The sequence below is a fragment of the Amphiura filiformis genome, chromosome 12 (assembly GCF_039555335.1).
Source record: "Amphiura filiformis chromosome 12, Afil_fr2py, whole genome shotgun sequence".
Taxonomy (NCBI): Eukaryota; Metazoa; Echinodermata; class Ophiuroidea; order Amphilepidida; family Amphiuridae; genus Amphiura; species Amphiura filiformis.
The window spans coordinates 4,420,534-4,435,545 of record NC_092639.1 but is presented as its reverse complement, the minus strand read 5'-3'; the positions used below and the strand labels follow the sequence as shown (position 1 = coordinate 4,435,545).

The following is a 15,012-nucleotide window of genomic DNA, read 5'->3' as shown; positions in this document are numbered from 1 at the left end:
AACTTACGACGAGTCGCAAGTTCCATTTCACTAAACTTACTTACAAATGGTACCCTTTGTAAGTACATGTAATAGGGATTTACTACAGGGACCCTTCATAATGTTACATCTTGTATTGGGTATTCGTAACTTTACGAACGTTTACTTGAGTTACGAAGGGTTAAAAATATAGTGAAATGGACCCCTGTACATGTAGGTCCATGTACACAGGACCAACAGCTAAATTAAAAGCCTATATATATACAAAGGACTGACGAGCATTATGAATTTTCTTACATGTAGCTATAGCCAAAATATTTAATTCTCGATCATGAGAGCCAATGATTGACCAATCACACGGTTGTTGCTAGGCAAGGTCAAGGTTCGGTCATGCAGGCCGCGCGATCGTGTTATTCTATGAAAAGTACGCTGACACAGAAGGTACATCCTCTCATGATCGAGAAATTGTTATTTTGGCTATAACTAACTGTGCACACTTCAGTACTTTTTCCAATTTTCCATGATATTCTCTGGTCACTACATTTGATGAAGATGTTGAAGGAAACTGACAGCTCTAATCCAATCAGACTGTGATCTGTCTGGCTGATGAGGAGGAGGTGGTGCAGGTTGTTGGTGAGGATGATGAGGTCTGAATGGAGCTACTGGACCTGTCATCTTGGAGTGGTCATAAAGTCTCTCCCGTGGTAGTTCTTCTATTGGTGGGTTGTTCATTAGCATTGGGTTTAGGTTCTGTGGGTGATGAGGATTTGGCATAATCTGTGGCATATGGACCTTGGGATTAGACGATGATGAAGATGATGATGGTGCTTCAATGGAAGAACTTTCTTTGCACGGTGGAAAGCAGCGCTGATATTGATGTCTCTTTCATGTTCTTTGTAACTTTGCTGCGAGTGGAAAACTGAAGAACTATCTTTGGCTTGGTGGGTAGCTACTGGCTGGGCATTAACATGAATGTCTTTATCTTGTTCTTTGTAACTTTGTTGAGAGTGGAAAACCAAAGAACTATCTTTGGCTTGGTGAGAAGCAACTGACTGAGCATTCATATCTATGTCTTTTTCATGTTCTTTGTAACTTTGCTGAGAGTGGAAAACCAAAGAACTATCTTTGGCATGGTGGGTATCTTCTGGCTGAGCACTAACAAGAATATCTTTTTCAAGTTCTTTGAAAACTTGTTGAGAATGGAACCCCACAGAACCTTCTTTGGTTTTGTGAATAGCTATTGGCTGAGCATTGATATGGATGTCTTTTTCATGATCTTTGCAGCTTTGTTGGGAGTGGAACACAATATCACAGTAGTGACATTTATGTTTCTTCTCACCTGTGTGAATGCGGATGTGTTTACGAAGATTGTCGCGTCGACTCGAACGATAATCGCAAATTTCGCACGCGAAAGGTTTGTCTCCAGTATGAATTCGTTGATGCTTTAGAAGATCGGCTTTGAAGAAGGATGAATAACCGCATGACTCGCACATGAAGTGATTATCTTTGCTTGTACTATGCATATTTCGCTCATGGATGGTTTTATTCCGTGGATTATTAAATGATCGATCACAGAAATCACATTTAAATGGTCTTGCTTGCGTGTGGGTGTTCTCGTGAAAACTCAGCGACTCTCTACTGATAGCCATATACTCGCACTTTGAGCATTTAAATTTGCGTATTTTTGGTGCCGGTCTACGGTAATAGGATTTATGCCCTTCATGGCGTCTTATGTGTTTTGTCAGGTATCGTTTACATGCAAAGGACGCTTTGCAATCAGGCCATTTGCAGCAGTATGGCTTCTCTTGCTTGTGTAATATCAAATGTCTGTCGAGAGATAAGAAGTTGCCCGCACGCTGCGCGCAAATGGGACAAACGTACGGCAAGTCTATGTTAAGTTCTCCTTCCATGTGAGTGCCGATATGTTTGACAAACTTCTGAATATGGCAAAACACCATCTTGCATTCCTTACATGTAAGAGATCTTGTTTTGGGGGCATCTTTATCCACCATTGCCAGTACTCGTTCATCTAAAGCCCGTCGCTTAGCAAATTCTGCGTCTGTAAGAACCTTTTCTTGACGAGCTTTCTTTTTCTTTTTCCCTTTACCTTTCTGTTTTTTGTTAAAAGCTGAGCCCTCTACTTTGATAGCTTTCACCACAATTGGCTTTTTATCATCAGTGCTGGCGTCAGAGTCTTCCGATACGTTGACACATTCAAAAGGGATATCAATGCTATCATCGTCAGCCCCAGAATCCAAATCTTCAAAATGGACAGGTTTGATGGTCCCAGTTTTTAATCGGGTTCTTGTCTTTTCTACTTTTACTTGTATGTCACCTGTAGACTTCTCTTGTTTGCATTTCTTTCTCCTTGCTTTGATTGGCTCCTTTTTGATACTAATACCTTTACGATCAAGTTCAGTCTGACAAAGTCCACAGTGATGTGCTCTCGGCTTGGTTTTAACTGTGATGAGCTTCTCCAACTGACCTTTGACCTCCCTCACACGGAGCGCACCACATGGATCACAGAAGTTGAGAACTCCCATTGTGTGAGTCTGTGTAGGAAAAGAATATGATTGAAGTTTGTTTTCATATTTTTAAAAGCACTTATTTCGTTCAGGTGGTCGATTGGAATATCTAGAATGTACATATTTGACTTCTGGGACCCTAAAAAAGGTGGTGCTGTCACATTTTGCTAAATCATTTTGTCTACTTATTCCTATATTTTTGCTAAAATTCATCATGAACAAATGGTTTTGGTCTTATTTTGAAGATAAATTATTAATCTAATGAATTAATAACAAATACAATTAAACAAATGTATTAATTAATTACAACAGCTTACTTAAGTTAATTAGTCAGGGGTGGTGCCGGAAGTTGAGGAGCCGGAAGCGGAGGAGCTCTGCGTAATTCCAATGGGAAGTTGATGTTCATTAATAAAATTTATGCACTTTGTTGCCTAGTAGAAGTAAAAATGCATTTTGCATAATGTTAATCTTATTTTTTAACTTTCTATTTAACTATAATTGCCTAGTTAATCTTAATGAACTTAGTAATTAAGGATTTAACAAGCTTTTAATTAATGCAGTGGAATGTGGGTCATACAATACAATGGGCTGTAATTTTGCATGCATGCATATGAAATAAATTTCAATATTGTTTTATCTTTGAAATATGAAATAAATCTTCTAAAATGAGATTATTACAGTCAAAGGATTTAATCTGATGACTTATTGATCTCTGGTTATTGTTAAATAGTTTATTGATGTAGGCTAATTGTACATGTATTGTACATGTACCTTTGTTACTAATTATTCACTGAATATTGATTTTTGGAACACCCTATATAGGAATTGGATATTTAAATTGGATATTATAGCAAGTCTGTAAACTATTTTGAATATATCTTCCAAATTTAATGGCACTTAGGGAAATTTTACATAAATTAAAAAAATTAATTTACAACTTTTTTTCACACCCTGTATAACACAATGGGCTTAACAAATATAGTACAAACTATACATTTAATGAAAGGACTAACTGTGTACATTCCAAATATCAAGTTCATTTTCCAATTTAATATACTATGTAGAAATATTGGGCGGTAAAGAAATTTAATTTTTTCGGTATTTTTCAATGGAATCACCCTGTATATTTTTTGGTACACCCTGTATATCCATTCAAACTTTACAGATTTGCAATCATGACAATATATGCTTTCTAAAAATGTATACTTTTACTAGTTTGGGTGAAAACTTTTTGAAATATAATCAAAAATAAAAAAAAAGGAGTTGATTTTTGACAAATTGCAAGATGTGACACAATTGGGTCCCACCTCAAAAAACATGACCATATGTATATATATATACATTCATAATTTTTAACATGAAATAAAAAATTGTAACAACAAATTTCCTTAAATGTTCGCTGAAAACAGCTTTTGTATGTACCGTACTTTTATTTGGAATTTTAAACCATACATTGTAGCTTTTCAAATGAAACGCAAATCAAATTAAATTTCTTGCACATGTTATTTTGAACAACTATTGGAGTAAAAGGTGAGCATGTGTGTGTAATTATAATAAGCTCTTTAAATGAAAAAACAAACAAAAAGTTTGATTCCAGTTGCTGTGATTGGTGGAAATATGTAAGGTGAAACAAATACAACCAATAAAGGAGACACTTTTTATACGCTCTCATTAATTTGAGGTCACATCTATATGGGATGGTCGGGTTGTAAACATTGAAATCATTTGTGATCGTACAATAAATTGACAGTGAAGAAAACTTATATTTTCTATAATTTATATTCTTGGATTATTAAGGGGTACTACACCCCTGCCCAATTTTGTGCCTATTTTTCTCAAACATTATAACGCATTGGGGACAAGATATGTATATTATACTTTATAGGGGCAAGGACTACAACTACTGCACTTGAAATTTTATTTCAGCACAGACAACAGTTGTGGGGTTACAGTCAAAACTGAGGGAAAACCAATATTTGATCAATAACTACCGTAAGGCCCTTCGCACTTGATTATTAGTTTCCTGTTGAAGATTTTGAAAAAGGGACGAGGTGACTTTTAATTATTAATTACAGCCCTCGAATTAAGGATCTGAAGGGGCACAGCAACTTTTTTAGGGCAAGTTGATAATTGCCTTGGATTGTCACTGAAAAGACAAGGCAGCACAGCAGTTTGTAATATTTCAAGAGGGCATCATGGCAACTGTTGAAAATTTGAGAAGGGCACCAAGGCAATTTCTCAAAAGTGAAGAAAACACACACAAACAGTCTGATAGATGATTTTATAATGAAGAGGCAGGGCTGGGGCACCGACGGCAACTTCATTAGAGGGCACGGCAAGTGACTGCCTTGGGTAAAGACATATTTTGATGGCATTGCGGCAGTGGGGTTGGGCACCCACGGCAAAATGCCATGGGTGCCGTGGGTTAATTCGAGGGCTGATTAATTATCTTTTATTTTCTTTATTTACTTTGAACTATTACAAGCAACTGTTGACTCCTTTTGACTAGAGCTGGCATTTAATTATTTCACAACAATATTTGATTTTATAAATAAGTGAAGGTGGGGCTGTACTCTTTGTTTATTCATCATTATTGTTGATATTATTAAAGTCAGAAAATGGCAAGTAGAAGTAGTTGAAAGTTATTTTTAAAGGAGAAAATTAGAAATAAAAATAAAATAATTATTTTGAGATTTTCATTTTTGGACGCGGGCGGTAAACAGGAAACTAATAATCAAGTGCGAAGGGCCTCAGTACAGTAGTTGTAGTCCTTGCCCCTATAATATACAGTCAACCCAGGACTAGGCAATCGGGGGCCTTATCTTACAACCAAACTCGACCAGGACCTACGCACCGCACCCGACGTCAAGACCTTCAAGACCAAGCTAGAAACTATCAACATCAAGATGCTGACTTCAAAGGCCCACTTCAATATTTAACGCGACTTTGCACATGACCCCCCAATGTGTCGACAACCAGAGATGGTGATTGTATGCGTGGCCTTAACAGATACAGTCTACAGACACATATCTTATTTGTCACCAATGTGCTTTAATTTTTGAGAAAAATGCAAAAAAAATAGGCACAAAATTGGCCAGGGGTGTTGTACCACCTTAATGAGATAATCACATTTTCGTTGCAGTAAAGAATGGTAAAATATGTACACAAAGTGCGATCAGACTTGAAAGCTTGCGCGAACAAATTTCGGTTCTCCCAAGTTTTAGGTATGCTAGGTGAATTCAAATTTGCCATCAAACTGCATCATTTTATATATCAAATGAAAGCCCTTGAGGCTTGAGTAAACAAAGCCAAAACTGAAAACCTTTTTTTCATAGCACTTTCCGTAGCAAAGTTACATCTTGTCAAAGATTGACTTTCATCAAAAAGATTCAGCTAGCAAAATTCCCCAAAGCGGCATTTCGGGGTGTTTCTAGATTTTCACATTATTTTGTTTATTGTGTTTCTCATTATGATAGCAGCTTTTTTTAATGGAACTGCTATCAAAATCCCTCTAAAATTCCATGTGCGATTGTCTTATCACCATAAAAAATCATATATTTGGGTCAAGTGAAGTACCCCGTATAGAAAACATATTTATGTAGGTTTCCTTCTTGCCAGTTGTTTTAAATTTCTATGTAAATATGCATTGACATTGTCGGCGAATTTGGCTGACTAGCAATGTGTTAACTAAGGTTTGCCTGGCATACCTACAAGTTTGTAATCCAGCACGAACCTTTACGCGAAACGGTTCTCTACATCATAAATATGCAGCATCGAATGCATAACTATCGTACATGTAGCTCGTTCACGTAGCTGTTCCGTTGTCCCACTGGCCTACTACACCATAGGTAAACATAGATTAAGATTGCATGGCATTGGCGATCGGAGTGTTATCATCAGAGCACCTCGGACATTGTACGTGCAAATTCAAAGATAGAGTTCTCAAGTTAATTAGGAAGTGGTCCTTTATCAAGCTCAGCGGACCTCTTGCCTCCCATACAACATTTTTTCAAAATATCAAGAGCTATCTCATCAAGATCCACTGAACAAAAATTACTAGGCTTTTCATGCTAGTTTTATAGTGTTGAGAGCTTATTAAAAATTTAATCGAAGTCGGAAAAGTCCCTTTTTAGACTTTATTATTTCTGCTTTTGTATAAATCAAATACACCAATTAGCTCATAATAAGTAACATTTACACACTTACCTCCTGTATAACAGCTTTAAATTCTCTCTATTTTGCCGTTTTATTGTTCAATTTATCAATTTTTGACAGCGAAATCCCAACATTCCAAAGATTAATTTACCACTAAATGGTCGACGGGCTGTCTGTACGAGGTCACGACCTGTCACGACTCTGTGGACTTTTACATTTCTATACGAAGGGGGAAATTATAAAGCCGAGCCAAGGGAGAAAGAGGGGCTAGGGGAAAATACCAAAACGAAAAAGAACGGGAAAAGGGACAAGGGCGCCCCGATTTAAATTTCAGGAAGGGGAAATTAAATATTTTTAAATATTTAAAAATGGGAAATAATACATATGCCATATACATGTTCATGTAATAGTATTAGGCCTATAAGGGAACGTTCGTAAATACTTTGGTAGGGGGCTGGAAAATTTTGATTTCGGTATGTCAAAACTTTTTGACCCCCCTCTGTCTGTATGTTAAACTTTTAGAACCCCCCCTCTTTATGGACTGAAAACTTTTTGACCCCCCCTTTGTATACACCCAAACTTTTACCCCCCACACACATAATGAAGGTATACTAGTAGGCCTACTTAAAATACTCCGCTCTTGTTTCCACTATAGGTAATGCTTTATTTTGGATTAAACTTATACAGTTTCAACCTTGTTACAAATTCAAGCAAACTGATCCGCAATAAATTTATCATTTATCAGTGTCTCTTACAGGCCTTATGTCTATAATAGGCCTAAATAGTCAGGACATCATAAAATATTAATAAATTGCTTAAATAATGTCTCAAAAGTTATTGCACGGATGTATCAGGGGTGTATCCAGCTTTCTTGTTGTGGGGGGGGCAAATAAAATTTTGGGGCACAGACGAAAAACAATTGCAGTTGCTTTACATACATAGGCCTATATACCGGAGCTTTAAGGGGCTGTGCAATAATTATGAGCCCTGGGGGAGGGTAAAATTGGGGGGGGGGCAAGAAATTTTGGCGAGACGAAAGGGGGGGCAAGCAATTTTGGCAAGCCGAGAGGGGCGGCAAGCGATTTTTGGCACGCATTCACGGGGCGCCTTTTTAATAAAATGCTTTAAAAAGGCTTAGGAAAACGGTACGGAAACGCTTAAATATGCAAATTTTCCTGCTTGCTGCGCTCGCAACATACATCTAGACCATTTAAAGTTTGGAATTTGGGATTTCAAAGATTTGGCGTGTTCAAGGGGGGCAAAGAATTTTTGGCGGGCCGAGAGGGGGGGCAAGCAATATTTGGCGGGCCAAGAGGGGGGGGGCAAGCGATTTTTGGCGAGCCGTTCGGAAATTTTACCCCCCCGGGGGGGCTGATAATTATTGCACAGCCCCTAAAAATGCTTAACTGGATGTGCGCGCAAAATTTTTGTATTTTACTCTATTTATGCCTATGATCGAGATGAAAAGGGCACAAATTTTGTATTTAACTTTTTAGACCCCCCTTTATGGGTGTCAAAACTTTCTTGACCCCCCCCCCTTTTACCATGTCAAAAACTTTTTGACCCCCCCCTTTTTGGAAGGTCAAAACTTTTTTGACCCCCCTACAAATTTTCCAGCCCCCCACCAAGGTATTTATGAACGTTCCCTAAGGCGTAGGCCTCCATGATCCGGGGGGGGGGGGGGCACATCAAAAGGTATGTTGACGTTGGCGTACTCACGCCGCGGTCTTAAGCTTCGGCACCCGGTAAAATGGGGACTTTTGGAGCTGCGAACAGTCATAATTGACTTTCTGGTTGAATATCGCCTGAAAAAAGAAACAGAACAAGGCGGTTCTCGAACCACGAGTCTCGCCTGCTTTCGCAACCGCCTGCTTTTGTGATTACTTTTGGTAGAGGTAAATGAATTTGGCGGTTATCGGCTAGGCACGATTATCTGGCTGATGGTGACTGTGCCCACCAAGTTTCATACCCATGAAACAGTTTTTACTAATTTGACCCCTGGTGACCCTGAAATGACCTTCCAAAACTTTGGCTCTAAATGTTGACTGTATCCAATAAGTTTCATACCCACACGACAGTTTTTACTAATTTGACCTCAGATGACCCCTGGTGGCCTCGAAATGATCTTCCAAAAATTTGGCTTTAAATGTTGACTGTACCCACCAAGTTTCATGTCCATCGACAGTTTTACTAATTTGACCTCAGATGACCCCTGGTGACCTCGAAATGACCTTCCAAAAATTTGGCTTTAAATGTTGACTGTACCCACCAAGTTTCATGCACATCCGATAGTTTTTACTAATTTGACCTCAGATGACCCCTGGTGACCCTGAAATGACCTTCCAAAAATTTGGCTTTAAATGTTGACTGTACCCACCAAGTTTCATGCCCATCCGACAGTTTTTACTAATTTGACCTCAGATGACCCCTGGTGACCTTGAAATGACCTGCAAAAAATTTGGCTTGAAATGTTGACTGTACCTACCAAGTTTCATGCCCATACGACAGGTTTTACTAATTTGACCTCAGATGACCTCTAGAGGTCCTCAGTGACCTTGACCCACTAACCAATACAAACTGGTTTTGTCTCGGGTCAAGATGCACCCACCCACCAAGTTTGAGAAACGTGCGACTCCTAGTCTCCGAGAAAATAGGCGAAAACCAAAACTTTAATCAAATTTGTCACACACGCACACACACACCCCCACGCACCCACATACATACGGAAAAGTGATTATATAGTCTCCTGCCTTATCAGGCGAGACAAAAATGAGTACGGTAATTTTGGAGTCTTTTAGAGCTGAATCGAAATGATCAAAATCAGGGCTTCGGAGCTCTATATATTTTGGTCAAATATAGGGCGGGGGGCAGTGGCGTAACTAGGGGGTGGGGGTGCTAGGGGGAACGTGCCAAATCGGCCTCACAAAAATACACCATTCCCACACCCCCACGTCTAAGATATTCTGGGGGGGGGGGGGGGGCGGTACCAACCCTAGTTACACCGTCATCAAGTTGTGTTGAGTCGGCCCTAGGTCAGGTAGAGCAAATATTTTGTTGTGATGTATTTTATTGTCCTTTTGGATATAAGCCTATTCTAATTTATGTTCACAAAAAGTGGAAAAAGTTTTCTTGAATTGGAGGGGGGTGTAGGCTTATTTTGCCCTCGTTATTTTTTATAAACTCAGTGTTTTTAAAGTTCAACTTAAAAGTTTAACTTTTGTAACGTTTTTCACAAAATAATTTGCTTTTTTCCAAATTGTAGACCTAGGCATATAGTGTATATTTTGCTGTTATTTTTGCATGATGGATAAATAAAAATTGATTGAAAAATTATGATTGAACATGTTGAATTCGAGTTACGAAAATGAGGCTTACGGTAGACAGAATTGTTTCTAGAGAGGAGGTGGCGCGACAATTCCATAAAGTGGATCTTTTCCCTACATCAGTGGTCCTTTTCCCTACATAAAATTCGCTTAAATGCAAAAAGTGGTTTTAAACTCACTTTATTTAACTAATTTGAACAGCAAAAAAGAACGCTTTAACATAAAGTAAGTGGTCCCAGCCCAAGTTTCAATCTTTGACCTTTTTGCTAATACCTTCGCAGGTATATAGGTCAAAATATTATTTTCTGAATCCTTGTGACTTGAGGAAGATTTTGGTCGATAGCAATAGACTGCAAATGAGGGCAATGATTTAATTTTGAAGTCCAGGGACTGCCTTTTGAGGAGAGCAAGAGCAATCGCTCTCTACTGCTCTCCTTAAATCTGATAAAGGAGAGTGATTTTAGCTTGCCTTAGTTGATCATATTCTCTCCTTATATTCTATAAATGCTCTAAACAGCTCTCCTTGGGGGCTCGAAGAGCTATTTAATGCTCTCCTGCAAATTCCAAAAGACAGTCCCGGAATGTCTACTTTTTATGCAAGCACTGCATCGCACCCTCTCATATTAGTGTCCGAGTAAACAAGTTTGATTAAACACAACATTGGCAACACACAATCACACATGTAGTAGACGGAAGGCACTTTTGAACCGTTTTGTTATCTTTTTAACACATCTTACACAAAATTGACTATAAAACAGCACTTTCTTTGATGTAGAACTTTACAAAAGTCCACTTTATTGTTCACGAAAATGCAATTCTTAAGAAGATGCTCTTTATCAGCCCAGCAAACACAAAACGTTTACAGAAAATGTTAAAATGTCCGTTTATATAAAAAGGCTATAAAACGTTTTATAACATTCAAAAACATAATTTGTAAAATATGTAATTTAAACCATATTGTAATGTTTGCTGAGGTCACCCTCAAGTTTTGTCAACATTCTTTCTTTTTTTTTGGGGGTATAGAGAATTTAAGGGGGGAAAAATAAAAAAGTGATAATTTTCATAATTTTGGTTTTTAGGGGGAGGGGTACTGGGAGTAAAGAGTTGGGGGTCCCCCATGGCACCACCACTGATTTTTCATGATTTTACTGTATTCATATATATACCCTGCAAAATCATGTCTTAAACAGGCGTGGACCCAGAAAGGTAATTTGCTGGTGGTGCTGGAAAAGTAGGAAAGGAAATGGCCACGCGGAAATAGCCCCAGGTGGTAATTTTTGTGTGGGGGTGTACAGGGGGAGGGAGAGCCGAGGCCTCGAGGGGTTGCTCCTCAGAATACAAATCTATTTTCATGGAAATGTTACAATATGGCTGTAAGTTGTGACAAAATATATTCATTAAATATTTCCAAATAAGATTTTGACCTTTTAAAAATGTTGTGGTGGTATTTTTCATTTTATGAACTTTATATATTTACCCAAAATGTAGATGTTACAAACCCTCAGGTTTTATAAGAAACGTTAAGGGGTGGGGTATGAACGTTTGGACAGTATTTATTGTGGGACATTAGAGCACATCAGACATATCGAATTGCATTCTGAATACGAAGAATGTCCTGATGATATCAAATAATTTTGATTTTTGAAATTCGCAATGTAATACACATTTTATGGCAAATGATTAAAAATTGATATTTTTGATATTTAACAGTACTCGAAGTAAACTTTATAAATCTGATGATTTATACTTAAAGTGTATGTAGGTGGGATGAAAAGCCGACGATCAATTGAAAATGTTGACATTTCGTATTGAAGATATGGATTTTCACTGTTTGTTTGAAGACACCTGTATAATCAGTGGTACAACATCGATTTGCGAAGTAGAGATAATTGTATTCAATTCTGTCCACATTCACAAAGGGCATACCGCAGCCAATACAAACCCGTTTCTTCAAGCAACAAACATCCACTCAACAGTAGGAACGTCTCAAAACTCCCAACTTAACACTCATTTTGTATGTCCCACATATGCTCCAAAATGATATCAAATTACAATTTTTAAACGCTAGTAGTCATTTGCGATTAGTCACATGAAAAGTGTGGTCTCATTCATCAGGGAATAGAAAACAATTTGTGCTGCAGTCACTATGGACCACAATAGGCTCATCCCAAATGGCATACTCCAATAACCTCAAAATACAATCATAGTGCAAAATTTGACCTCCTTGTTGCCATGTATGAGTTTTTGAAGCCAAATTTTCAAAGGTCATTCAATTAATGTACAAATGTATTGGGGTTAAAGAACTGTGCTCTTGATAGATGAGCATGTTGTAGATCCTAGTGAGTACGCACCCAGATTCCTGTGCTCTTAATACAATATAGCTTTACATTGATCTCATTTTGTTGACATACATTGACTTCTGGACACAAACATGTTTGAGAATAGATTGGTATAGGGAAATGCTCGATTTTTGAGAGGAAAATGTCGAGGGTGCACAAACAGAAGGCCTTAATACAAAAAGTGCCTTTTTGAGAAAAATGAGTAAAATAATATTTTTGCATTGAGATGTGACCAAGTATTATTGTGCTATAGATGCAATAGGAAGTTGAATTCAGTTAAGGCTTATGATTTTAAGAATCTGTGGGTATTACAGATTATTTTGGTACCAAAATCTCAACATGGCCAAAAGTGAGTTAAGGCCTTCTGTTTGTCAACCCTCGATGTGTACGCGTGCGCCTGTTTTTGAAAATTTGCAATTTGCACATTTTTTACCAAAATGCATAATTTTTCTCCCCCAAAAGTTTGAATTATGCAAGTATTCATTATGGATTCTTTGACTTTAGTGAAAACTTCAGGTTTTTGGAAAATTAGTACTTGGGAAAATGGTTATTTTGGGAAAATTTTAAAATTCGCGGTTGGACCTAAAATGCACAATATACCCAAAATGCGCACATTTTGGCGTTTTTTGCGCATTAATACTAGGTGATCTATTTTTTAGGATGCATTTCGATTAATGGTGATCAAGACTTAGTTGACCTTTTTATTAAACATGGCAGCTACATTTTACTCAGCTTAATTTTAAGATCACCTAGTATTAATTGGTATATTCACAGTAAAAAATAAATCTGAATAGCTAAATAACTTGGTTCAAAATTGCTTTTTGACATTGGCAATTTGGTCCACTTTTAGTGACAGAGTTTTTTTTCTAAAAATGTTAACATTTAGTGACAGAAATCATATTTTACCTTGAAAATTAAGCATAGTGATTTTGATTTCATTAAAATGTATGTATTTTCTTTATTAGAAAAGAGTAAACCTATTCAGTATCGAAGTTACGTAATGTTGCTATGTCAACGAGATCACGCGCTTGAGTAATGAACCACGATCGAAACAATCACCACACAAAGTATGGCACTCGAAGGCATACCAAAATAGCGTGATCCGGTAACCAAGAGAATTACGTAACCACTTCGATGGTGAATTAGTATGCCTGCCCTATTAGTCCAGTCAATCTAAACAAATTAGTGGTGTCACTCACCACTAATTCAGTAATTGCAACAGAATTTTTTTCACTTTTATACATTTTAGAGATGTCCCCTGAACAACATCATACCAAAAATATACTAAAATATACTTGGTGGAAAGGTAGTTTTTGGTGGGAAAAGGTCATACAGGGGTCAAATTTCAAAATTGCTTTAATCTTTTTAAAACTTGCTATACCAAAGCATTCTTCTAGTCTTAAGGATCTACCAAAAAAACGTTGACAACGAAAAGAAAGCAGCAAGTTTAAAAAGCCCCACCTCGGCTCACTTTTTGAAACTTGGTCCCATTTGTAAAACGTACTGATTTCCTGGGACTGATTTAAACTTTATCATAATATTATCAACATTTCCAGATGTGTTATGTATCTTTAATGTGCCGATGCGATATTAATTTGTAAGATCAGAAAGGTTATCATAATCTTGCTCTTGCATGGTAAGCCAACATCCTATAGGGCCTATATGTTTTGTTTTATAATATTAAGTGATTAATGATTGAATTAAATGAATAACAAGTAGGCATATAGTGCCAGTCATGCTATTATTAAAACGTTATAACTTGTTGGAAACGCTGTATTTTGTTTTAAAAAATAAAATAAAAACGCCGATTTTGCTGTTGATGTTCAAAATGGGACCAAGTTTCAAAAAGTGAGCCGAGGTGGGGCTTTTTAAACTTGCTGCTTTCTTTACGTTGTCAACGTTTTTTTGGTAGATTTTCTTTCTTTTTATGAATGAAGCCGAGTAGCTCCAAGCTTGAAAAGTCATCCGGTTACGAAGTACTCCATAAGACGAATAAAGCGAAAAATAGAAGTTTGAATAATATTATCCTTGATTTATGACAATAAAAAATACGAGTATTATGTAGCTAGACCTATAACTAAAATGTACGTGGTTCTTTGTAGCCCTGGGGCAATCTAGTTGGATATTCAAATTTCGCCGTTTGTGGTTCTTTGTAGCCCTGCAGGCAATCTAGTTGGATATCTCTATTGAGCGGCGGTTGTTGGCGGTCTTTCGCGGTTCGTGGTGTTTCTTTATTCATCAAGCCCTGTCCTCTATCGGGGCTAATTTATTGTTTAAGCTTGTTGGATATCCATATTTCGCGGTGTGTGGTTCTTTGTAGCCCTGCGGGGCAATCTAGTTGGAAATCCGAATTTCGCCGTTTGTGGTTCTTTGTAGCCCTGCAGGCAATATAGTTGGATATCTCTATTGAGCGGCGGTTTTTGGAGGTCTTTCGCGGTTCGTGGTTATAATTTTCCTTATCCTTCAAGCCTATCGAGGGCTAATTTATAGTTAAAACTTGTTGGACATCCATATTTCGCGGTGTGTGGTTATTTAAAGCCCTGCGGGGCAATCTAGTTGGATATCCCGATTTCGCGGTGTGTGATTCTTTATAGCCCTGCGGGGCAATCTAGTTGGATATTTCTATTGAGCGGCAGATGTTGGCGGTTTTTCGCGGTTTGTGGTTTTAATTTGTAGGATATCCATATTTCA

The 15,012-nt window shown here is 37.6% G+C and overlaps 1 protein-coding gene across 1 annotated transcript; it reads right to left on the bottom strand.

Moving 5' to 3' along the window:
- Positions 1 to 461: 461 nt before the first annotated feature.
- On the bottom strand, positions 462 to 6,826 carry LOC140165681 (uncharacterized). Its single transcript, XM_072188986.1, has 2 exons — positions 6,711 to 6,826; positions 462 to 2,531 (listed from the first exon to the last, which is right to left on the bottom strand). The coding sequence occupies exon 2, from the start codon at positions 2,520 to 2,522 to the stop codon at positions 723 to 725; it is 1,800 nt and encodes a 599-aa protein (XP_072045087.1). The 5' UTR covers positions 2,523 to 2,531; positions 6,711 to 6,826; the 3' UTR covers positions 462 to 722.
- Between the last annotated feature and the right edge of the window lie 8,186 nt (positions 6,827 to 15,012).